The 26,146-nt window shown below is 44.3% G+C and overlaps 1 protein-coding gene and 1 long non-coding RNA gene across 3 annotated transcripts in view; one reads left to right on the top strand and one right to left on the bottom strand.

Annotated features, from left to right (window-relative positions):
* COQ3 (coenzyme Q3, methyltransferase) overlaps window positions 1-22,974 on the bottom strand; it is a 43,785-nt gene extending 20,811 nt beyond the window's left edge. Inside the window, exon 1 of one of the 2 annotated variants that reach the window (XM_073589513.1) lies at window positions 22,803-22,974. In XM_073589513.1, the coding sequence (XP_073445614.1) occupies window positions 22,803-22,959 (157 nt within the window). In that variant the 5' untranslated portion in view covers window positions 22,960-22,974. Of the gene's footprint in view, window positions 1-21,738; window positions 22,024-22,802 lie in introns of those variants that run through there. The other variant, XM_073589515.1, reaches the window with a different exon arrangement.
* Window positions 2,788-14,472, top strand: LOC141100832 (uncharacterized). Its single transcript, XR_012234796.1, has 4 exons — window positions 2,788-2,925; window positions 4,972-5,066; window positions 5,930-6,084; window positions 14,309-14,472. It is a non-coding gene; the product is annotated as an uncharacterized lncRNA (long non-coding RNA).
* Window positions 22,975-26,146: the final 3,172 nt, after the last annotated feature.

The raw sequence follows: 26,146 nt of genomic DNA, 5'->3' as shown, positions 1-26,146 counted from the left end.
GGGACAATGTGTGCCAGCAGGGGGGAATATATGGAGGGGGGACAATGTGAGCCAGCAGGGGGGACTATATGAACGAGGGGCCATGTGTGCCAGAAGGGGGGAATATATGGACGGGGGGACAATGTGTGCCAGCAGGGGGGAATATAGGGACGGGGGGGGGACAATGTGTACCAGCAGGGGGGAATATAGGGACGAGGGGCCATGTGTGCCAGCAGGGGGGAATATATGAACGAGGGGCCATGTGTGCCAGAAGGGGGGACTATATGAACGAGGGGCCATGTGTGCCAGAAGGGGGGAATATATGGACGGGGGGACAATGTGTGCCAGCAGGGGGGAATATAGGGACGGGGGGGGGGGGACAATGTGTACCAGCAGGGGGGAATATAGGGACGAGGGGCCATGTGAGCCAGCAGGGGGGACTATATGAACGAGGGGCCATGTGTGCCAGAAGGGGGGAATATAGGGACGAGGGGCCATGTCTGCCAGCAGGGGGAAATATATGAACGAGGGGCCATGTGTGCCAGCAGGGGGGGATATATGAACATGGGGCCATGTGTGCCAGAAGGGGGGAATATATGGACGAGGGGCCATGTGTGCCAGCAGGGGGGGAATATAGGGATGGGGGGGGACAATGTGTGCCAGCAGGGGGAATATATGGAGGGGGGGACAATGTGAGCCAGCAGGGGGGAATATATGGATGGGGGGGCCGTGTGAATGCCAGCAGGGGGGAATATAGGGACGGGGGGACAATGTGTGCCAGCAGGGGGAATATAGGGACGGGGGCCGTGCGAATGCCAGCAGGGGGGAATATAGGAACGCGGGGGCCGTGTGCGTACCAGCAGGGAGGCATATATAGAGGGGGGCCATGTGCGTGCCAGCAGGGGGGCATATAGTGACCGGGGGGCTATGTGCCAGCACAAGGGGGCAATGTGCCAGGATGGGGGTTATATAGATACCAGGATGAGTGACATATACGGTATATGATTTGAAAGACGGACACTGGTATCACAATACACACCTCCATTTAACATAAAAAAACATTTTTTCTCTTTTTCTTCACCAAATTTGGGAGTGCGTCTTATCAGGTGCGTCTTATAAAGCAAAAAATACGTATGTGCTGGGAGTTTTTCTAAAGCACAGGGCAATAAGGTTAAATGTACGAAAGCTTATGTGTCTACAAATAGTTTCACACCAGGCTGTTATAAAATGTGTATCTGTAGCAGATTACAAGCATGCATTTGAGATGGTGTTTAGTTGAGTGTATGAAAAATTCTGATTTTCACCTAGAAAAAAAGAGTGGTTTTCATCCCTTTTATAATCTGTCTTATTACTGTATGGCATCCATTTTTATACATCAACAAATACAAAATTGTACAAGAACAAACAGCTTCCTATTAGTGATGAGCGAATATACTCGTTGCTCGGGTTTTCCCCGAGAATGCTCGGGTGTCCTCTGAGTATTTTGGCGTGCTCGGAGATTTAGTTTTCATCGCCTCAGCTACATGATTTGCGGCTGCTTGACAGCCTGAATACATGTGGGAATTCCCTAACAAACAGGCATTCCCCACATGTAGTCAGCCTGTCTAGCAGCCGTAAATCATGTAGCTGAGGCGATGAAAACTAAATCTCCGAGCACACCAGAATACTCGGAGGACACCCGAGCAACGAGTATACTCGCTCATCACTACTTCCTATGTTAATAATTGCAATGTGTCTGTAAAAATAGGATAGAATTTGGATGATCCCTATGGTATATGTTTTTGTGTCTGCGCACTCAGACTTGAATTAGAAGCCTACTGTGTGTAATTTTTTATTCACATGGTCTGCATGAAATAACTCATCTGACCAGCCCAACTGAATTACAAAGGTCAGCGAGTAGTATGTGTGTTGTCAGATTTTAAAACGGACAGCACATTCATGTATAATACGCTAGCATGCATGAGCACGACCCAGACATTTTTCCTTGTTGTGCTTTCATTTTTTTATTCCCCATCTTCCAAACGGCCATAACGTTTTTAATGGAAACAAAAAAAAAAAAAAAAAAAAATCAACTGCGGAGAAATTGCAATAAAAAAAATTAAAAAAATGTAATTCTGTCATTGTTTTGGGGGATTTGTTTTTACACTGTTCATTGTTTTATAAAAATGACCAGGAAAAATTGTGTTACATTAGTACAATAACGATGATATCAAACTTATTTTGTTATTTTAGTGGCGAAACAAAAAAGTTTGTGAACATTTTCTGAGACCTGCAACTTCTATTTCTCTATCGCTTCATTGGGGGACACAGGAAACCATGGGTGTATGCTGCTGCCACTAGAAGGTTGACACTATGCAAAAAAGTTAGCTCTTTCCCAGCAGTATATACCAACTGGCAGGAAGCTCATCAGTTTTAGCTTGGTGTCAGTAGGAGGTGGACACGGGCTGCTCTCAGCCCAGTTTCTACCTTTAGGTTTTATTTATTTATTTTTTTTTTTAACAACGATCTCTCTCTTTCAGATTCAGCTTGTGATCTGGGCGACAGTGTAATTGGTCACTCCGCTCCCCCCCCCTAGAGACCGGGAGCACAGTGTAGGAATGAGTCACTACTGTACCCTCTTGTGTCTGGCAGGCAGGATCCCATGCCTAACACTTCAAGTGTGTTTGGGGCATCCGCAATACCAAAGATGCGGACTGGTCCCTGCCATTACCCCCCTGCGCCGCCCGCCCTCCAGAGACGGTCGTTCAGGGGTAAGAAGACCGAAGATGCAGACCGGTCCTCGCCACTACACTCTAGCCCGCTTGCCCTCCAGAGCCAGATGTGCAGGGTGGGAAGACGGTATCGGTACTTTATAGCCGCCCGAAATACTGCCCCAGGACCAAGTACCCTCCAGGACGTCTGATGGCAGTCTTCATTATCGTGCTGCGAAGCGGGGCTGTGGAGTCGGTAAGCCAAACCTGCAACTCCGACTCCTCAATTTCCCTTACACCAACTCCACGACTCAGATTCCCACATATATTGCTTATAGTTAAGTGAAAAGTTTATTGTAGTACAATGTGAACATCAGACATTTAATCATTTTTATGATACAATAATTAAGATATTTAGATTATATATATATATATATATATATATATATATATATATAATATGTTCTATATATATATTTTGGAATACAACTTTAGAACACAAAAAAACTAATATTGTAAATATGTAATACATTATGTAATATCGATTTATATATATACACACACACTGTATATTGTGTATATATATATAATCACTATGTAATAAACTATAAGTGGAAAAAAACAGTTTTCAACAATAACATACTAAATAACACTTGTGCAGTCTATGAATTTGTTCTAAGAAATAGAATTGCCTCCATCAGATCCTCCTTCATAGATGACCTCAAATCTGACCTAATAATTTTAAGGCTAGAGAACAACCTCTCTACTCTAACTTGGGTTGGAGGCAAAGCCGTAACCACATGGGCAACATCTCTAACAATTTCCGGGTATAAAGGAATTGCCTCATGCAGTCAGTTTTGATGAACGGTTGAATTTTTCTATTTCTTTGAAAGCAAGTGAAACATTTTGCAGATATATGGTTAATCTGCTTGCTATAGGAGACGGAGTGAAATCTTTTTCCTTGCGGCAACGCATTGCCTGCTCCATGTCATCCAAATACTTGTCGAAGTCAAACTCCTCATCTGATGAGGATGAAGATATGGCAGCAGTAGCGCTGTCAGGACCCAAGTCCTCTTGCGCCTGGCAGTCCTCCTGTAGGCCACTCATCCTGTTACCTCAGTCAGAGCTTCTTTTCCTTTAGTAAGCTGTTGATCATCAAGCAGTATTCGATGACTTGGGTCCACATAAACAGCTGCCAGAAGAATTTTATTTTCCAATAGCTGTGTCGCTCTCCGTTCCATTGAAGCAGAAATGCCATCTGCGATTACACCTCCTCTTTGGGACAGGCAAAATAGAAAGTTCTTCCACTCACTAATGAAAATGCCAGGAGTTAAATCCTCAGCTCGTAATTTTTTAGTCACGGTAAATGGGTGATTAAGCAATTCCTTCAATTCAGCCACCTGTGTGTATTGACCTTTATTTAGGGTTACCTGAGAGTTTGCCATATTTTAAGAAACGGTTTTAGTGCAAGCAATCGCTCAATCATTAAATAAGTGCTGCCCCACCGAGTGGCTTGATCGACAATTGCCCCTTTCCCAGCACGTCTCTTCAAGATGGAACCAATTTCCTCACTTTTCCAATCAGATTTCCAGCATGTCCCTCTTGCAGACTATCTCTTATTGCCAGCTGCAGTGTGTACACAACTTTCTCACTTTCTCCAGCTCGGGGCCCAGGAATCGAATCCTGTGCAGGGCAGGCACCCCTCCCCCTCCTCTCTCTGGTGAAGACGGCAGAAGACAGGACAGAGGAGGGGAGATTGCCCCCTGAAGTCTGGAGCCGGTGCAGGACGGGAGCACTGCAGCATACGAGTTTTGATAGGTGCGTGCCCCTGCTTCTAGGGTGGGCACCTGCCCCTCGCTGGCTACGGCCATGATTCACACACAGCGTTTTTGCGGATCAGTTTTTTTTGCAGTAAAATACAGTGACTTTGGGCATCCCAGCAAAGTCAATGGGTTTCAAGATATGACATTCAGACACATCGTTTTGTGAGGATCCGTTTTTGGGCTGCATGAGCATGTCAGTTTGTGTGGCGTTTTTCTAATCTGCTTTTGCTATTGAAAACATTATCTATGAGCTCTAAAACCTTTCAGGTGATGCGGTTTTTTTAAAAAGATGATCTGCTTTTGCAGCTGAAAAACGTATCCTCAAAAAACGCAGCAAAAACGCTGTGTGTGAATGTAGCCTTAGATCAGGAACAGAACAGCCATTTATAGGACATTTCATAACTTTCCCAAATTCGTATGAAAAAATATTCCGCACATTCTGCATTGAACTACTGTACCCAATTTATTATGTATTTTAGGAGTCAGTCCAATTTATACCGACTCTTCCAAAATGAGCACAGACTCCGACTCCACAGCCCTGCTGCGAAGATGGATTCCGGAGCCTTCAGGACAGGTATCTCTGTGACTTGATCCCCAGAAGCGCGGGAACTCAACGTGCCCTTTTTTCCCTTAATGCTCACTCCTCAGCACCATATTTTTTTCTCTGAGTATCTCGAGCAGACATCCACCTGCTGTACTGCAGTGTTTGGGCCAGAAGCTCCGTCCAGACATTCCGCCTGTATGTTTCAATTTCATTCCCTCCAAGAGAGCTCCCCCCTCCCCGTCGTCCAGAGCTTGTGACTCAGCAGCTTATAGCACCTGTGTCTCTAATGTAATATAAAAAAATATTCATGACTCCAGGACACACTTATTTTAGACAGACATGGTTGTCCTTTGTCTATGTATACAATATCTTATAGTCCTTCCCAATGTAGCTCCTGCAGACTCTGTATATTTTGGTTAGGTATCCGGACCTCGACTGCAGCAATGGAGTGTTTTTTTTCCCCTATGCCCACCTGCTTTCCATCTATGTGGAATTATTTATGTGCTATAGAAATAACAGCCCTAGTGTTTGAGCCCCTACCCAGTGAGTTTGATGTACCTTTTACCACATACCTCATGGTCGATTACAGCTGCAGTCCACATTTTCTGACCACCATCTAGTGTATCAGATGAACAATTTACTATGTACCATCTGGTCGATTGCAGCAGCGGTACTAGTGTTCTGTCCACCATTCAGTGAGCCAGATACACCATCTACTACATACCTAATGGTTGATTGCAGCAGCGGTACTGATGTTCTGTCCACCATTCGGTGAGTCAGATACACCATCTACTATGTACCTAATGGTCGACTGTAGCAGTGGTCCATGTCTCATGCCCACTATCCAGTGAGTCAGATGTACCATTTAACATGCATCTCATGTTCTGTGACAGCAGCGGTCCACGTTTCCTGCACACCATCCAGTGACTCAGATGCACCACCTATCAAGTTCCTCAGTGTTTATTTGCAGAAGTGATCCAGGTTTCCTGCCCACTATCCAGCGAATCGGATGCACCATCTACCACAAATGTGCTCTCTCCGCTATCCGGTAAGTCAGACACACCATCTGTCATGTACCATATGACCGCTTGCAATAGTGATCCAAATGCTCTGCCCGCTATCCAGCAAGTCAGACTCCATATCTACCACGTAACCCAACCTTGACTACGGTTACGACCCAAGGGCCTTGTCCTTCATCCTGTGAATACGATTTGCCAAGAATTATCCAACTGGTCAGGATCTCCATCGACAGTTAACCACATTGCTGTCCGCAATGCAGTTCAGCTGCGCTACTCACTAGCCAGTAGTTAGACCCAACATGACTAATAGCGTTTCTAGTGCTCTGTCCACTATTCAGTGAGTTAGGACCTCCTTTTACAATGATCCTTATGGTTGTTCATTGTGCAGCCCAAGGGGTCTACCAAGATCACAGTTCTTTGTCCTTATCAAGCCTCAGCCAAGAGCACGAGAGCCTCTTTGGCCTTGGATCCGATGTCTGAACATCACGTAAACAAGTCTCCTCCAGCAAAGATTGTATCCTTTCTCAGTATTTAGAGTTGTAATCTTGTGTTTTTTCCTCTCGGTGATTAAATTACAATTCTCAGGGCCAGCGGTGTCTCACCCAGACAGCCCATTTCAACTTGGGGAGTGCCTGGCTATGTTTGACCCTACGAGTCACAGGGTCGGCACTCATGCCTAACAGGTCGCGTCAGTGACTCTGTCTCTGCCTTTTCTGTTTCCTGTGCCAGGCATTCGCTGGAGCTCCTCCTTCAAATGGTAAGACCTCGCTGATTATACTGCCTTTTTTGGAATTTTCTTACATTAAGGTAAGCGGTTTCACATGTAAGGAGTCTTACCTACTTCCTTATCAAGATGGTCTGAGTCGATCAAGAGCTACCAAGATACCTCAAGTTATCAGTACTAATTTCCTTAAACTGGACCAGTCGTCCTCAAAGCGATTTAGAGTTCACATCATCATCGTCCTTTTTCGCCATTCACGTGTTTTTTCCGGCTCTCTGCTCCACACTGTTGTTCCTTGGCACTTGGATTCTGAGTTCAGACCTTTCCACGGACTCCTCTCTAAGGAGTTTGGAGCTCTTTTCTCATGATTGCACTCTGGTCACCTCTCTTCATCTTGGCTGGGTTATCAACATCCCAAAATAGTCTCTGGTCTTGGTCCAACATATTGTTTTTTCTGGGAATGCTGTTTGACACAGCACGATCAAGAGCCTTTTTCTACCCAAGGAAAAACTCTTGATCCTATCATGTGGGACTCTCTCCGTCAGAGGCACATTTGCACGTTCGCTCCACTTCTGCATGAGCGTTCTAGGTAGGATGGTTGTGTTAATGGAAGAAGTTCCATGTGCCTACTTGTATATGCATCCTTTTCAAATTTTCTTTTTCTGCCATCAAGATGGGACTGGTCGCTTCACTCCCTTTATCGACTAATCATGCCGCTCTCCGGATAAATAAGTCTCTACACTGGTGGACTTAATCTCCTCTAGTCAATTGCGGTAGATCTTTCCCACACCATGTCGGAAGATCACTACTACAGAAGGCAATCTTCTCAACTGGGGAGCATATTTTCAGAACTTAACAGTCCAGGACTGATGGACCACCCAGCAATAGTCTCTTCCCATCAACATTCTGGATTTTGGGTCCCTCCATCTTGCTCTACTTGTTTTGCAAGGACCCCATTTTCTACCATTAGTTTCAGGTCCAAACTTACAACGCCACAGCGGTGACAGATGAACCTTCAAGGAAGAACCCGAAATCAAGCAATATTGTCAGAAGTGCCGTGGATTTGGTTATGATCTGGAACTGCAACATCCCAAGAGGGGAGATATGGGCCACCGATTTTCTCAGCCGAGAGGGTCCCACCGCCAGCGAGTGGTCCCTGAACCTTTCAGTCTCCCATGACGTGGCTCCTTTGAGGGTTTCCCGACATAAACGTGACAGAGTCCAGTCTTAGGCCTGTTTCACACTTCCGTTTTTTCAAATCCGTCAAAATCCGTTGGTTTCCGTAAAAAAACGGATCCGCCATTTTTTTGCAGGATCCGTTTTTTTGTCCCATAGACTTACATTAGTGGTTACTGCGGATCCGTCAAAAAAACGGATCCGTTTTTTTAAAAACGGATCCGTCTGCATCAGTTTCCGTCAAAAAAACGGAAACGGATCCGTTTGGCGGACACAAAAACGGAAGTGTGAAACAGGCCTAAGTCACAAGATTCTCATGTGATCTCCAGATCACACGTCACGCTAGAAATCGGCACTGACGCTTTGGTATTCCTTGGTCTTGCCTCTCCCCCCCCCCGTACCCATTACCTACCTTAACACTGATCTCTAGGGTGGTCCAGAAGAGACTCCAGACTGAGGGAGTGCCCATAATTCTCATCACCCCAGAGGATTTGGGTACGCAGAAGTAATCAACTTCCTCACAGGCACTCCGTAGAAACTCCAGGATATTCCAGATTGTTTCTCGCAGGGTTCTGTGTTCCACCAGAATTCTATGTCACTCTATTTAACACCATGACTAAGACCATGTTTCTGTAATCAGCCGATTTCTCCGATCAGGGTATACAGACCATGTTCAGAACTATGAACCCTTACTATTCTCGCATTTCCCATCGTTCGTGGAAAATCTTTCCGCTGGTGCGTAACTAATCAGACCTCCCCAAGGGTCTTTCATCTGTTTCCATTTTGTTTTTCTTACATTTGGGTCTGAGATCTGGCCTCTCCTTCAGTTTTCTCAAGAGACAGGTGTTTGCTTTTTCCATCCCTTTTCGAAAGATTATAACGTCTCGCCTGCAGATCAAGACCATTCTGCAGGGAGCTGGGCACTTGTTTCCCCCTACCGGCCTCTGTTAACACCTTGAGATCTCAATTTAGTACTCAGTGTTCTTCAAGAATCAACATTCAAACCTCTACGAGACACTTTTCACTCCTTTCCTGGAAGGTTGCCTTCCCGGTCGCCCTTTCTTCTATCAGATGAGTTTCCAAACTCGCAGATCTCTTGTTCCTCATTATCTAGAGTGTCACCAGAACAAGGTAGTGTTACATCTGATACCATCCTTTCTCCCTAAGGTGGAGTTTTTTTTTTTTATTTCTCCCCAATGAGGATACTGTTTTTTCTTCTTTTTGTCCATTTTCGCTCCCTTTCTTTATCAAGAATGGTCTCTAAACAAATTGGACCTGGTAGAATTCTCTGTAGCTACCTTCGCAGAACAGCACCAATCAGATGTGCAGATTCACTGTTCTTAATCCCAGAACGTACTCGTAAAGGTCTTGGCTGTTTCCAGGTCTATCGAGGCCTGCTGGGTTCGCTCTGCTATTCTGAAGCCTGCCGACTAATGGACAGATCGCATCCATTTAAGGTCACCACGCACTCCTCTCGCTCAGTGGGGGGCCTCCATTGTCACCCACCGCCAGGCGTTGGTCTCGTAGATTTGTTAGACTGCTACATGGTCTTCCTGTCATACCTTTGCCAGGACCTACAAGGTTCACATATAGGTTTAGTCATATGCAAATCTCTAATGCAAGATTCTTCTAGCTAATTAATAGCAGAGAAAAACAACGAGTATTTAGGAAAAATATAAAAAGAATTTTATTAGAATACATTAAAAATACATATTAGACAGAGTTTCCCACTATACACGGTACCAAGGGGTTAATCCTGAAATAGACACGATGAACAATAAAGAGCTAGCTGAAAATAATAATATCAGCTACAAGCATCCTTAAATATTTTCAATATAAATATATATAAAGTACAGATTCTCCACTATACATTAATTTAATACATAATAGGGCTTTATTAAAAGTGCCTGAAATGCTCATGCAAAATAGGGAGCTAATCAATATATTAATAATGGCTAGAGTTGAGCGATACCGTCCGATACTTCAAAGTATCGTATCGGATGGTATCGGCCGATCTTTAAAAAAAGTATCGGTATCGCCGATTCCGATACCGGAAGTCCCATTCAAGTCTATGGGACTTCCGGTATCGGAATAAGAAAAACCCTTTCCTGCCCTTGTACAGCCTCTCTGGGGTCTGTACGGGCCTTTCGGGGGGCTGTGCCGGCCTGCCAGGGGGTCTGTGCAGGCTCCGGTGGTCTGTGCCGGCCTGCCGGGGGGCTGTGCCGGCCTGCCGGTGGTCTGTGCAGGCTCCGGGGGGCTGTGCCGGCCTGCCGGGGGGCTGTGCCGGCCTGCCGGGGGGCTGTGCCGGCATCGTCCGATGGGACTACAAGTCCCATCGGGCGATGCCTGCTACCATGACAGTGATTGACACATTAGCCAATGATGGGACAGTAGTAGTCCCATCATCCGGCTAATGTGTTAAATGTTAAAAAAAAAAAAAAAAATACTACATACATACTACATGCATGCTACATACATACTACATGCTACATACATACTACATATATACTACATACATACTACATACATGCTACATACATACATACTACATGCATGCTACATGCATGCTACATACATACCACATACATGCTACATACTACATACATACTACATACATACTACATGCATGCTACATGCATACTACATGCATGCTACATACATACCACATACATACTACATACATACTACATGCATGCTACATACATACCACATACATACTACATACATGCTACATACTACATACATACTACATACATACTACATGCATGCTACATGCATGCTACATACATACCACATGCATGCTACATGCATGCTACATACCACATACATACTACATGCATGCTACATACATACCACATACATACTACATGCATGCTACATGCATGCTACATACATACTACATGCATGCTACATACATACCACATACATACTACATACATGCTACATACTACATACATGCTACATGCATGCTACATGCATGCTACATGCATGCTACATGCATGCTACATGCATGCTACATACATACTACATGCTACATACATACCACATATATACTACATACATACAATACATTCATACAATACATACGTAGACATACAGTACATATAACATAGAGTAACATACTTACCAATACTTGTCACATTGTTCCCCGAAGCCATTGTCTTTTCCGGAATAAATATTAACATAACAAACCACAAAAATACTCACCCACGATCCGAAGCAGTCCACGAGTGTGTCCCACGACGATCTTGGGTAGAGAACTGCAGCATCAGATGATGCTGCCGTTCTCTACGGGCTGCAGGAATCCAATGACGGAAGGTAGGTATCCTTCCGCACTGTATTCCTCCGCCACTTAAAAAAAAAAAAAGTCCCTAGTCTCACTTTATGCCATTGCTGTGTGGGAATTTCCCACGCAGCAATGGCATAAAGTGAGACTAGGGACTTTTTTTTTTTTTTAAGTGGCGGAGGAATACAGTGCGGAAGGATACCTACCTTCCGTCATTGGATTCCTGCAGCCCGTAGAGAACGGCAGCATCATCTGATGCTGCAGTTCTCTACCCAAGATCGTCGTGGGACACACTCGTGGACTGCTTCGGATCGTGGGTGAGTATTTTTGTGGTTTGTTATGTTAATATTTATTCCGGAAAAGACAATGGCTTCGGGGAACAATGTGACAAGTATTGGTAAGTATGTTACTCTATGTTATATGTACTGTATGTCTACGTATGTATTGTATGAATGTATTGTATGTATGTAGTATATATGTGGTATGTATGTAGCATGTAGTATATATGTGGTATGTATGTAGCATGTAGTATGTATGTAGCATGCATGTAGTATATATGTAGTATGTATGTAGCATGCATGTAGTATATATGTAGTATGTATGTAGCATGTATGTAGCATGTATGTAGCATGTATGTAGTATGTATGTAGCATGTATGTAGTATGTATGTGGTATGTATGTAGCATGTAGTATATATGTAGTATGTATGTAGCATGTAGTATGTATGTAGTATGTATGTGGTATGTATGTAGCATGTAGTATGTATGTAGCATGCATGTAGTATGTATGTAGCATGCATGTAGTATGTATGTAGCATGTATGTAGCATGTATGTAGTATGTAGCATGTATGTAGTATGTATGTGGTATGTATGTAGCATGTATGTAGTATGTATGTGGTATGTATGTAGCATGTAGTATGTATGTAGCATGCATGTAGCATGCATGTAGCATGCATGTAGCATGCATGTAGCATGTATGTAGTATGTAGCATGTATGTAGTATGTAGCATGTATGTAGCATGTAGTATGTATGTAGCATGCATGTAGTATATATGTAGTATGTATGTAGTATGTATGTGGTATGTATGTAGCATGTAGTATGTATGTAGCATGTATGTAGCATGCATGTAGCATGCATGTAGTATGTATGTAGTATGTATGTAGCATGTAGTATGTATGTAGCATGCATGTAGTATGTATGTAGTATTTTTTTTTTTTTTTTAACATTTAACACATTAGCCGGATGATGGGACTACTACTGTCCCATCATTGGCTAATGTGTCAATCACTGTCATGGTAGCAGGCATCGCCCGATGGGACTTGTAGTCCCATCGGACGATGCTTGCACAGACCCCCGGACATCAGCACAGCCCCCCGGCAGGCCGGTACAGACCCCCACAGGGTGCACAGCCCCCCGGCAGGCCGGCACAGCCCCCCGGCAGGCCGGTACAGACCCCCACAGGGTGCACAGACCACCGGCAGGCCGGCACAGCCCCCCGGCAGGCCGGTACAGACCCCCACAGGGTGCACAGACCACCGGCAGGCCGGCACAGCCCCCCGGCAGGCCGGTACAGACCCCGGGCAGTCCACACAGCCCCCCGGCAGGCCGGCACAGCCCCCCGGCAGAGACCCCCGGAAGGCCCGAAATGACGGCGCATCATGATGCGCACACACCGCGCATCATGATGACGTCAGTCTGTCAATCAACTTTGAACTTCCGATTCCGATGCCGAATTCCGATATTGAAAAAATATCGGAAGTCGGTATCGGAATTCCGATACTTGCGGTATCGGAATGCTCAACACTAATAATGGCATCTCAAACCGTCCTCCAGTGCTGGTACACAAATATCCCATACAAACTGGGTAAAGCAGTCTAAACTTGCCCATTTATAAATACACAGCGATGTAATACTACCAGTGCTAAGACTGTGGCCCAAATGAAAATGCATATGAATATGCGGGTGCACTGTACTTACAAGTAACATGTAATGGAGGATTCCCCAGACCTGCCGCCCCAACGCGCGTTTCACCGCTTCTTCCTCAGGAGGCGTGGCCAATAGCGGCCTCGGTGTTAATATTTATAGGAAATGATGTCATAAATGCTAATAGGCAATCAAGGCCAGGTCGTGTAGCGGCGCATGCGCAGATTCGGAGCCGTCATAAAATTGAGACACTCTCTCAGCGCTCATGGAACGCAAGCAACCAGGTGCCGCTTAGCAACCTAAGTCGCCCACAATTCCCGTCAGGCGCATCGAGAGATCCCTGACAGAGCCAACTCTGGGCATGCGCACCAGACCGCCTTAAATAGCTGCACATTACAGATGCCAATAGTCTAAGAATAAACGGACTGTGTGAATGTGTGAGTCATTGGGAGATCTTATTAACTGATCCAATTTTAAATAAGACTTTATCAAACAAGCCATGCATTACTGCCAAAAGGTCTAAAAATTTATCGGACCTATTAGTCCATAGTCACTTTTCATCAAAAAAAGAACACAGAGGTTTTTTGGGTGTTATTCAGGGCTTTTTTCCATGCAGGAAATGCAAAGCTTGCACTAATACCATAAAAGGAAAAGAATTTCAAAATGTGGATCAAACTAAAACATTTACTATTAGAAAGTGCTTGACTTGCTCCTCGAGGGGAGTTATTTACTTGGCAAAATGCCCTTGCAATAAGATATATATTGGGATGACAACGAGAGAGCTGCGAATACGAATACGAGAACATATTCGAGATATCGAGAAGTCCAAAGAATCTGAGGAGGGAGAACAATTAAAAACCTTACCCCGACATTTTAAAAAATGTCATAATTCGGACACGAGTGGCCTTCGGATAATGGCCATCGATCAGGTATCTTTGGGAATGAGGGGAGGAAATTTGTTTAAAAAATTGTCGCAAATTGAAAGTATGTGGATCTATCGACTTAATTCGATGGTCCCTGGAGGTTTGAATGAGAGCCATGGGTTCGGGTCCTTTCTTTAAAGTACTTGGGTAATTTTAGTCTAGGTGTTTTCATTTTCTTTATTTTTTTAAATTGCTAATTTTTATTTTTATATTTTTATTACAGTAATTTTTCTAATGCCCATTTCCGATGTTTGCGACCTTACAGATGAATCCCCATCATTTGGAGAGAGAGAAGAATGAATTTCTTACCTGGATTTCTTCCAAAGGGGAAATTATTTCGGACTAACTGTCATGTCACTTTTTGCACTTTTTTATTGGTGTAAAATATTGCCCATGCAAATAATAACTAAACTTCATATATATTTTTTTATACTTTTTTGTGTTTCAAATATTATATATGTATGTACAACATTAGTATATTATTTCACTACATTATTATATTTATATTTTGTAATATGACGTTATGAGGTATAATTTTTTATATCTCTATAGTCTCCTTTTTCTATGTTTATGATTAGCTTGTAAATCAGCTGTTCGCGGCCGATATAGTAGCGATTCACTATTATGATTTATTTTGTTTCACTCACACAGTCCGTTTATTCTTAGACTATTGGCATCTGTAATGTGCAGCTATTTAAGGCGGTCTGGTGCGCATGCCCAGAGTTGGCTCTGTCAGGGATCTCTCGATGCGCCCGACGGGAATTGTGGGCGACTTAGGTTGCTAAGCAGCACCTGGTTGCTTGCGTTCCATGAGCGCTGAGAGAGTGTCTCAATTTTATGACGGCTCCGAATCTGCGCATGCGCCGCTACACGACCTGGCCTTGATTGCCTATTAGCATTTATGACATCATTTCCTATAAATATTAACACCGAGGCCGCTATTGGCCACGCCTCCTGAGGAAGAAGTGGTGAAACGCGCGTTGGGGCGTCAGGTCTGGGGAATCCTCCATTACATGTTACTTGTAAGTACAGTGCACCCGCATATTCATATGCATTTTCATTTGGGCCACAGTCTTAGCACTGGTAGTATTACATCGCTGTGTATTTATAAATGGGCAAGTTTAGACTGCTTTACCCAGTTTGTATGGGATATTTGTGTACCAGCACTGGAGGACGGTTTGAGATGCCATTATTAATATATTGATTAGCTCCCTATTTTGCATGAGCATTTCAGGCACTTTTAATAAAGCCCTATTATGTATTAAATTAATGTATAGTGGAGAATCTGTACTTTATATATATTTATATTGAAAATATTTAAGGATGCTTGTAGCTGATATTATTTTCAGCTAGCTCTTTATTGTTCATAGTGTCTATTTCAGGATTAACCCCTTGGTACTCTGTATAGTGGGAAACTGTCTAATATGTATTTTTAATGTATTCTAATAAAATTCTTTTTATATTTTTCCTAAATACTCGTTGTTTTTCTCTGCTATTAATTAGCTAGAAGAATCTTGCATTATAGTGTCGTATCTAGAGTTATAGAGGTGATTTGGTAGCATCCATAATTTTCCTTTGGGAATTTTTGATAATATGCAAATCTCTGTAGAAAGGTCCTGCAAGCAGCAGTGACCTGAGCTGATTTGATGGTACCACCTTTACCCACCCTTGGGACTGCTTTTGGACGTCCCATGGTTTCCTGTGTCCCCCAATGAAGCGATAGAGAAATGAAGATTGAGTACTCACCGTAAAATCTCTTTCTCGGAGCCTTCATTGGGAGACACAGCACCCGCCCTTGCTTATTGTTCGTTGTGTTTATGTTATAAGAGTTATATACCTGTTGCTTCTCCAAGTGCGTTCTCACTAACTGATGAGGTTCCTGCCAGTTGGTGGGTATACACTGCTGGGGAGGAGCTAACTTTTTTGCATAGGGTCCACCTCCTAGTTGCACCATCATACACCCATGGTTTCCTGTGTCCCCCAATGAAGGCTCAGAGAAAGATTTTACGGCGAGTACCCAAAATCTTCATTTTTCCATCCAAAGTATGACGACATGTGTTTTACATTCATAGCTGCTGTTTTAATGGATACCATTTTGGGGAACGTACAAGCTTTTGAATGATTTTTTTTTTAAATTAGTGCAGAGACGGGGGAAAAAAAAAAAGAAGCAATTCTAGCATTTCAAGTTTTTTCTGGTTCAAACAATTATATATTTTGATAGACTGGACTGTTTGTAAAACGATACAAAAAATAAACGTAAACTATTTTTGCTAATAGGGGCTAAGGCGGGGTAATTCGAAAGCCAATATTTTTTTAATGCAATTTTTAGTCCCCTTAAGGAATTTGAACTTGCTTGATCATATATATATATATATATATACACTCACTGGCCACTTTATTAGGTACACCTGTCCAACTGTGTGTTAAGACTTAATTTCTAATCAGCCAATCACATGGCGGCAACTCAGTGCATTTAGGCATGTAGACATGGTCAAGACAATCTCCTGCAGTTCAAACCGAGCATCAGTATGGGGAAGAAAGGTGATTTGAGTGCCTTTGAACGTGGCATGATTGTTGGTGCCAGAAGGGCTGGTCTGAGAATTTCAGAAACTGCTGATCTACTGGGATTTTCACGCACAACCATCTCTAGGGTTTACAGAGAATGGTCCGAAAAAGAAAAAAAAATCCAGTGAGCGGCAGTTCTGTGGCCGGAAATGCCATGTTGATGCCAGAGGTCAGAGGAGAATGGGCAGACTGGTTCGAGCTGATAGAAAGGCAACAGTGACTCAAATTGCCACCCGTTACAACCAAGGTAGGCAGAAGAGCATCTCTGAACGCACAGTGCGTCGAACTTTGAGGCAGATGGGCTACAGCAGCAGAAGACCACACTGGGTACCACTCCTCTCAGCTAAGAACAGGAAACTGAGGCTACAATTTGCACAAGCTCATCGAAATTGGACAGTAGAAGATTGGAAAAACGTTGCCTGGTCTGATGAGTCTCGATTTCTGCTGCGACATTCGGATGGTAGGGTCAGAATTTGGCGTAAACAACATGAAAGCATGGATCCATCCTGCCTTGTATCAACGGTTCAGGCTGGTGGTGGTGGTGTCATGGTGTGGGGAATTTTTTCTGGGCACTCTTTGGGCCCCTTGGTACCAATTGAGCATCGTTGCAACGCCACAGCCTACCTGAGTATTGTTGCTGACCATGTCCATCCCTTTATGACCACAATGTACCCAACATCTGATGGCTACTTTCAGCAGGATAATGCGCCATGTCATAAAGCTCGAATCATCTCAGATTGGTTTCTTGAACATGACAATGAGTTTACTGTACTCAAATAGCCTCCTCAGTCACCAGATCTCAATCCAATAGAGCATCTTTGGGATGTGGTGGAACGGGAGATTCGCATCAGGGATGTGCAGCCGACAAATCTGCGCCAACTGTGTGATGCCATCATGTCAATATGGTCCAAAATCTCTGAGGAATGCTTCCAGCACCTTGTTGAATCTCTGCCACGAAGAATTGAGGCAGTTCTGAAGGCAAAAGGGGGTCCAACCCCTTACTAGCATGGTGTACTTAATAAAGTGGCCAGTGAGTGTATATATTATATATATATATATATATATATATATATACACACACACATACACACACAGTTTATAGGGATATTGTGGATCTCCACAGAATGAGCTGCTGCAAGCACTGCATCAGTGACCTCATCGAGATTACCGCAGGTCGCTGAGGCTGCGTTCCCAGCTGGGCCCCTGAACTGCAGTGACATCAGATCACCCTGAGAAATTTCTTAGGCCTGTTTCACACTTCCGTTTTTGTGTCCGCCAAACGGATCCGTTTCCGTTTTTTTGACGGAAACGGATGCCAACGGATCAGTTTTTAAAAAAACGGATCCGTTTTTTTGACGGATCCGCGGTAACCGTAATGGAAGTCTATGGGACAAAAAAAAAACGGATCCTGCAAAAAATGGCGGATCCGTTTTTTTACGGAAAACAACGGATTTTGACGGATTTGAAAAAACGGAAGTGTGAAACAGGCCTTACGGTGAACACACTGAGCTGAGCGCTGCACGAGACTTTTTCTCATGGTGCTAAGGTCACCGCAGTTCATTGGCCCAGCTGGGAATGCAGCCTCAGTGATCTGTGGTAACCTCGCAGCAGCTCATTCTCCAGTGATTCTCAGACTGGATGGTCGCATCTTGGCACCGCCCAGGTTGAAAACTATTTAGCCCAGACATGGATTATGGCATGGGACAGAAGATTGGACAGGTGAGGGATATTGTTGTTTTTTATTTTTGTTTTATTACAGGAAACGAGGGATTCAATAATCCATGGTTGTTAGGTGAGTATAACTGTTTGTTAGTTTTAAATAAAGGAAAATTGTGGATTTATTTCAAATAAAAGGACTTTATTCTTGCTGTGTATTTATTTACAATATAACCATAGGATTAGTAATGGACATGTGTCTTATAGACACCTCTCCATTACTAAGCCATGGGTTTGATGTCACCAGACAATACAAAGGGAACATCAACCCCACAAATATGAACCCCACTTGCCGCAGGGCAAGTGGGAAGAGCAGGGCAAAGCGCCAGAATTGGCGCATCTAATACATGTACTTTTCTTGGCGACTGCAGACTGCTATTTTTAGACTGGGAGCTAGTCCTAATATCCATGGTTCCTTATCAGTCTGCGAATCCCAGCCGCCAGCTGTAGTTTGGCTGGTTATCAAGAATGGGGGTGGGGTGGCGAATCCTTTTTATTTAAATAATTAAAAACTACGATGTGAGGACTACTCTGTTCATGATAACCAGCCTTGCTCAAATTGACAGCTGAGGGTTAGAGCCCCCAGCTGTTTTGCCTGGCATCAAAAACAGGGGAACCCCATGTCATTTTGGTTTTTTATTTGTTTATAGCGCAGGTGGCCACTGAGAAATACGCTCATCGGCCACTAGCTGCTCTCACTGTTATCAGTTGAATACAACTCTCAACTTTGTCCCCTGCTAGTGCTGATCGCTGCGCAAGCAGGGGACAATAACGAGAGCACCCAGCGAAAAGGAACAGCATGAATAGTACCGCTGATTCACAGGTGCCGGTACATGTGATACTGAAGTGGCAAACGGTTGTCACATGTAAGCCACATGTATTAAACACACGTACACTGATACCTGGCACTACTTTTTGCATGTCTCACACTGATAACGCCCCCTTTTCATAAGCACTGGAAGCAGATTGTCATGCATATCATGACCGGAAGCCATCTCCTGAGCTTCCTGTCATGTCCGGTGCACTTCTAAAACCGGGAAGGGTACACCTAGCGTTAGAGACACAGGGACACTGCCGAAATGAGCTGTTCAAAGGCGCGAGATTTGCATGAGCTAGTGATGACCCTGGCTTGTGCAAATTATCTTAGCACGCCCGCAGGGGAGTGATAAAATGGAAATAGGGCCACCTAGTCTAGGGAAACTAATGCCCTATTGAGTAGTCACAGCCCTAATTAGCACAGGAAAAGGGGACATGGCTCAGTAGTTAAAACTCTAGCCTTGCAGAGCTGGGGTCCTGGCTTCAAATACCACCAAGGACAACATGTGCATGGAGTTTGTTCTCCCCATATTTGTGTGGGTTTCCTCCGGGATCTCCAGTTTCCTCCCACACTCCAAAGCCATAGTGATAAAGAATCTAGATTGTGAGGCCCAATGGGGTCAGTGATGATGTCTGTAAAGTTTTATGGAATTACTGGCACTATATAACTGAGAAAAATAAAACAAATGCTTTTTTTATACCTCGTTTTCACCTAATAAAGTTATAAAGGGCTGGTTAGGAGGGAACTTATACATATGTGAATGCTGTTGGGTTGGAGGGCATGGGGGAGCCAACAGGTTCCCTTAAAGATGTTTATAGTGATGGGAGAAAGCATCCAGCTCTTTACAGAATACGTGCAGCAGATTACGCTAATATGATCTTTTAAATAACGGACCCATACAGAAATGTACACAAATTTCACACTGTTGCCCAATTATTGGACATTGTTATTGAGAACATGACGGGTGAAATGTAACAGACTGAATACGGTTCTTCTTGATTCAATGGAAAGCATCCAGGACCCCACAACAATGTGGTGTGACTTTGCCACAGACTGAGGCACATGGAAGACTGCATCTATACCTACTGGCACCACACAACTGCCACATTAAAAGCAGGATGTAACACTAGTGGGCAGTGCCATGGTTCTCGCTCTATGCCGGACTCACGTACTGGCAATGAATGTGGAGCTTGTGGCATGGTGTGAGATGCCCTGCAGGCCCCATATTAATGTATGGTGTGGCCAAAGATATTACTATCCCTATGTTCTGCTCACAGCCATGATACTGGGACTAATGCCAACAGTGCCCCAGAACTGCTCATGGTGCCAGTCCAGCATGCCTACACTACCTGCCCCAGCACTGCCCATGGTGCCAGCCCAGCATGCCTACACTACCTATCCCAGCACTGCTCATGGTGCCAGTCTGGCATTCCTACACTTCCTGCCCCAGCACTGCCCATGCTGCCAGTCTGGCATTCCTACACTTCCTGCCCCAGCACTGCCCATGGTGCCAGTCCAGCATGCCTACACTACCTGCCCCAGCACTGCCCATGGTGCCAGCCCAGCATGCCTACACTACCTGCCCCAGCACTGCTCATGGTGCCAGCCCAGCATGCCTACACTACCTGCCCCAGCACTGCTCATGCTGCCAGTCTGGCATTCCTACACTTCCTGCCCCAGCACTGCCCATGGTGCCAGTCTGGCATTCCTACACTTCCTGCCCCAGCACTGCCCATGGTGCCAGTCTGGCATTCCTACACTTCCTGCCCCAGCACTGCTCATGGTGCCAGTCCAGCATGCCTACACTACCTGCCCCAGCACTGCCCATGGTGCCAGCCCAGCATGCCTACACTACCTGTCCCAGCACTGCTCATGGTGCCAGTCTGGCATTCCTACACTTCCTGCCCCAGCACTGCCCATGGTGCCAGTCCAGCATTCCTACACCTACTGCCCCAGCACTGCTCATGGTGCCAGTCCGGCATTCCTACACCTACTGCCCCAGCACTGCTCATGGTGCCAGTCTGGCATTCCTACACTTCCTGCCCCAGCACTGCCCATGGTGCCAGTCCGGCATTCCTACACCTACTGCCCCAGCACTGCCCATGGTGCCAGTCCAGCATTCCTACACTTCCTGCCCCAGCACTGCCCATGGTGCCAGTCCGGCATTCCTACACCTCCTGCCCCAGCACTGCCCATGGTGCCAGTCCGGCATTCCTACACCTACTGCCCCAGCACTGCCCATGGTGCCAGTCCGGCATTCCTACACTTCCTGCCCCAGCACTGCTCATGGTGCCAGTCCGGCATTCCTACACCTACTGCCCCAGCACTGCCCATGGTGCCAGTCCGGCATTCCTACACCTACTGCCCCATCCATGGCACAGAGCACCAGTATGACAGACATCGGATGGCTCCACCTCTGCCAGGATGCAGAATGGGCGGGAAGCTGGAGCTGAGCTATCAGACCCCAGGGACCTGTCCACCCACCACTATGCAGCGTCAATGTCATCAAGGGACACTAGGGGGCAGAGGCGCGCCCCCTCACATGCAGCCATTACCTGAGCAGCATGCTGTGTACACGGCTCTGTGGAGCACCGCTGCCCGGTAGGTAAAGGCACACACACGGCTCCACACAGAGGCCATGCCGCCCGCTACTCATCCAGAGACAACGTCCGGAACTGCCGCCCGCCCACCGGTGACATCACGTGACTGCCCGGAAACAACAGACGGCCGGTCCTCCTCCTTATACGGGTGCTGAGCCTGTGGTACGGCGCGTGTACAATGGCGCAGCTCCTCCTCCAGTGTAGACTGCCCAGCGGAGAGCTGGCAGGAATGGAGGGGATCCAGGAGCCGCTCACAGGAACGCCATATTTATGGGACTGCAGAGATTCTGTGCCAGAATAAGGCGGGAGGAAATGTTAGCGCTGCCCGTTATACTAGAGACATACAGTAACAGCCGCATCTATGTATCACTGATAGCAGGGCCAGGAATTCCACAGCGCTTCACAGACGCCATCACTGTCCCCATTGGGGCTCACATATATAACGTGCAATTTAGTTGAGAAATCTTCAGGTGAAAAAGAGAAATAACTAAAACATGGTTGCAGAAATAGCCTTAACCCCCAAGTTCATGACCGGGTCAATTTTTACTATTCTGACATTGTTTTCTCGTGAGATATCCTACTTCATGACAGTGGTAAAATTTCTTCGATATGACTTGTGTTTATTTGTGAAAAAAAAATGGAAATTTGGCGAAAATTTTGCAATTTTCAAACTTTGAATTTTTATGCCCTTAAAGCAGAGAAGTGTCACACAAATAGTTAATAAATAACATTTCCCACATGTTTACATCAGCACAATTTTGGAACCAAAATTTTTTTTTTGTTAGGAAGTTATAAGGGTTAAAAATTGACCAGCGATTTCTCATTTATTTTTCTTTAGGGACCACATCACATTTGAAGTGACTTTGAGGGGTCTATAGGATAGAAAATACCCAAAAGTGACACCATTCTAAAAACTGCACCCCTCAAGGTGCTCAAAACCACATTCAAGAAGTTTATTAACACTTTAGGTGTGTCACAGGAATTTTTGGAATGATTAAAAGAAAGGCTTAGTTACTCACCGGTTAACGGTATTTTTCGGAGTCCATGACAGCACCACCTGAGAGAGAGGATCCGCCCTCCAGGAACAGGAAATCCTACAGCTACATAAGGGCGGCACCTCTCCCACGCATCAGTTGGTTTACAGAGCACAAAGAGGACCACCAAGGTTAATAGCATAGTTTATGTACAATACTCAAATATTTATTACCAGTGTACATATAAGAGGAAGAAGTGCACACCCAAATTTAAACTAAAGGGAGGGAATGTACAGGTGCTGTCATGGACTCCAAAAAATACCGTTAACCGGTGAGTAACTATGACTTTATTCGGTCGTCCATGACAGCACCACCTGAGAGAATTACAGAGTAATAATTACTTAGGGAGGAACTACAGCCTGCAGAACCCTGACACCAAAGGAGAGGTCTGAGGAAGCACCCAGGTCTAGTCTATAATGGTTGTAAAAGGTGCTCGGAGAGGACCAAGTAGCTGCCTTACATATTTGGTCAATCGAGACTTCCAATCTCTCTGCCCACGAGGTTGCCATGGCCCTGGTGGAATGCGCCCTCAGCTTGCCAGGAGCCGATCTGCCCTTTGAGGTGTAAGCTAACAAAATGGCCTCCCTAATCCACCTTGCTAGTGTGGTGCTAATAAAAATATGGATATCTTCTAGCCTACATATTGTAATATATTGTTTATATGCTTTGATATAGTGTGGTCACTAGACCAAGGGTGGAATGTATTGCAAATATGAATTATGGTTGTTTGAATCCAAACACTATATTGCACTATACTATGGTGTAATATCATTGATGCTGAACTTTGATACTGAGCCACAAAGTGTTTGCTCTGTGTTAGTACCGTAAGACAAGGTTAATTGTTCTGTGGTCTTTGAAGCTGTGTGTTTCAAGCATTCATTATCCTGATTTGCACACAAGTGACCACTGTGATATTTGCTTTGACAAACTGATACTGAATACTCACTTTTCTATACCCTGCCAATTGGGTTAAAGGATTTGGGGGGTGGTTGATGGGAATTCGACAAGGAGCTTTCCAGCTAATTCTGTGTGGTATTCTAATATATATAGGGGTAAGAATTGTGTGGTGTATTCTTACACATGTGCTGGGAAAAATTACAAAGACAATAGGAAAAATAACAACTGTACAGATAATGAATATTTATGCTGCTTGAACAAGTAAGTCTTGTGTTCAATAATAGTATGATGCTCAGAGACAAGGGAGACCAAAATGTTTTGATGGTCTCATGTAGCAATGGTCATGCATGACATCAATAATCAAGGACCGGTTGTGATACAAATGAGACGAGTATGAGTGTGTGACTGGGTTACGATAGGTATCCAGTTTTCAGAATAGGTGATTATGGAAGTCATGCTGATCACATGCCACCATCTTAGAGCGTTATGCTATGATCGTGAAGAGTTAACTTTGTGACAAGCAACATATGTTGCACTTTGAACAGTAGCAAACAACCTTGAAGCATTGTGCTATTGTTAAGAGACATGCTAGTGGCAAACAAATCTTGGGTTGGTGCAAACAAACTTTAAGATTGTAGTAGTTTATAACAAACAGACCTTGAAGTCTTGTACTGTTGTTAGAAAACAACCTATGAACAGAGAAAAAGGCGGGCACCACCACATAAATGCAATATCCAATATATAGGGTGCTGCCTGTGTGCCAAAAAACAAGATGAATAAACAAAAAGGAAAAAGACGGCACACCAGGGCGCACACACTAAATAGAGATAAAGTGAAAAAAGCTTTATTGTAACAAAAAATGCACACACATGGGACAGGCAGTACAGCACTATAACCTTTGGTGAGTATGGCTATCTTTGCATCTATGCAATTCACATAGGATCTTATAGGGCCAAATCATTATTAGCTCACTATTATGGTATTGCTGGTGTTGAGCAAATATTCTTTTACCACCATGGGTGAAATAGTGTAACATATGTTGACAAGCTTATTTACATCTTTTAGTCATTATGGTGATATGTCTGTATTAGTAGAGACTCATATACAATGAATGTATGGTCATTGTATTGTAACCGTTATATTTTTGCCACATTTGCAGATTATTTTGATTGTCAACATATGTTCGTTATATGTACCACACAGTTTATCACTGATTTTAGTGTTTTAAATGTTTTTAACGTGTGTGCATTTTTTGTTACAATAAAGCTTTTTTCACTTTATCTCTATTTGGTGTGTGGGCCCTGGTGTGCCGTCTTTTTCCTTTTGTTTAGAAAACCTATTGCGCAATGGCAAGATACTGATGATTCAGCCTAAACATATTGCACAGATGTGATAGGGGAGGATGTGGGAGTTGTGTATAAAAAAGGGGACCCGGTTCATCGTGGTAGGGACATTTCCAGAATGTATCGTGGATGCACGGTTTCTGTGATGACAAGACCAGAGTATTTCCTTCACGCTGACACTGTGGTCCCTCCAATGGAGAAGTGATGTTACAATACTTGGTAATGTATTGATGCTTATTTCTCTATGTAATATAATTCATATTAATTGTATGATTCACATGAAATTAATTAACACAAAACAGGGTAATATTATATCTGCTATTCCATAATTCAGCATTATCCTGATGTAATCTTAATAAATTGTTACATTATTGTTTTACCATAAAACTGTATTCAGTGTGCCTAATTTGTATATTAGTGAGCGTTACGTAAGTAAGGGCGTACCCGCCCTGTTACTTTGACATGGTAAAACAGCTAGCGAGCTTTTTGAAGCCCTAAGGCCCTTCCTAGTGCCCTGATAGGAGATAAACAAGGCATTATCTTTTTTCCAGGGGTCGGTAGCTGCCAGGTACTCTAGGAGACATCTCCTAATGTCTACAATGTGTAGTTTCCTTTTTGTTCGTTGGATTAGGGAGGGAGGACTATCTCCTGTGTTCTATGGAAACTGGAGGCTACCTTAGGCAAGTATGCTGGATCGGGTGTATTACCCTGTCGTCCCTGAATTGTATGTAAGGAGGAAGTCTAGATAACGCCTGGATGTCACTTACTCTACGGGCTGATGTCAACGCTACCAGAAGAGCCACTTTAAGAGATAGATTTTTTTGTAGCGGCTGATGAGATAAGTTCAAACGGGGCCTCTGTCATGGCCGTGAGGACTAGGTTTAGATCCCATGGCATAAATTTATTTCTTACTACCGGTCTGGACCTGCCTGTTGCCTTAATAAATCTATTGATCCAATAGTTACTGGCGATTTTGCAGTTAAAAAGGGCCCCTAAGGCTGACACCTGTAGTTTAAGGGTGCTGGTGGAAAGCCCCATGTCCAGACCTCTTTGTAAGAATTCTAGGATCTGCGCTATCGGTGCGTACTG

Source organism: Dendrobates tinctorius, unplaced genomic scaffold (genome assembly GCF_039654945.1).
Source record: "Dendrobates tinctorius isolate UK_male_01 unplaced genomic scaffold, ASM3965494v1 ptg000111l, whole genome shotgun sequence".
Lineage (NCBI taxonomy): Eukaryota > Metazoa > Chordata > Amphibia > Anura > Dendrobatidae > Dendrobates > Dendrobates tinctorius.
Note: the sequence above shows the minus strand (reverse complement) of the source record. Positions and strands in the feature narration are given on the sequence as shown.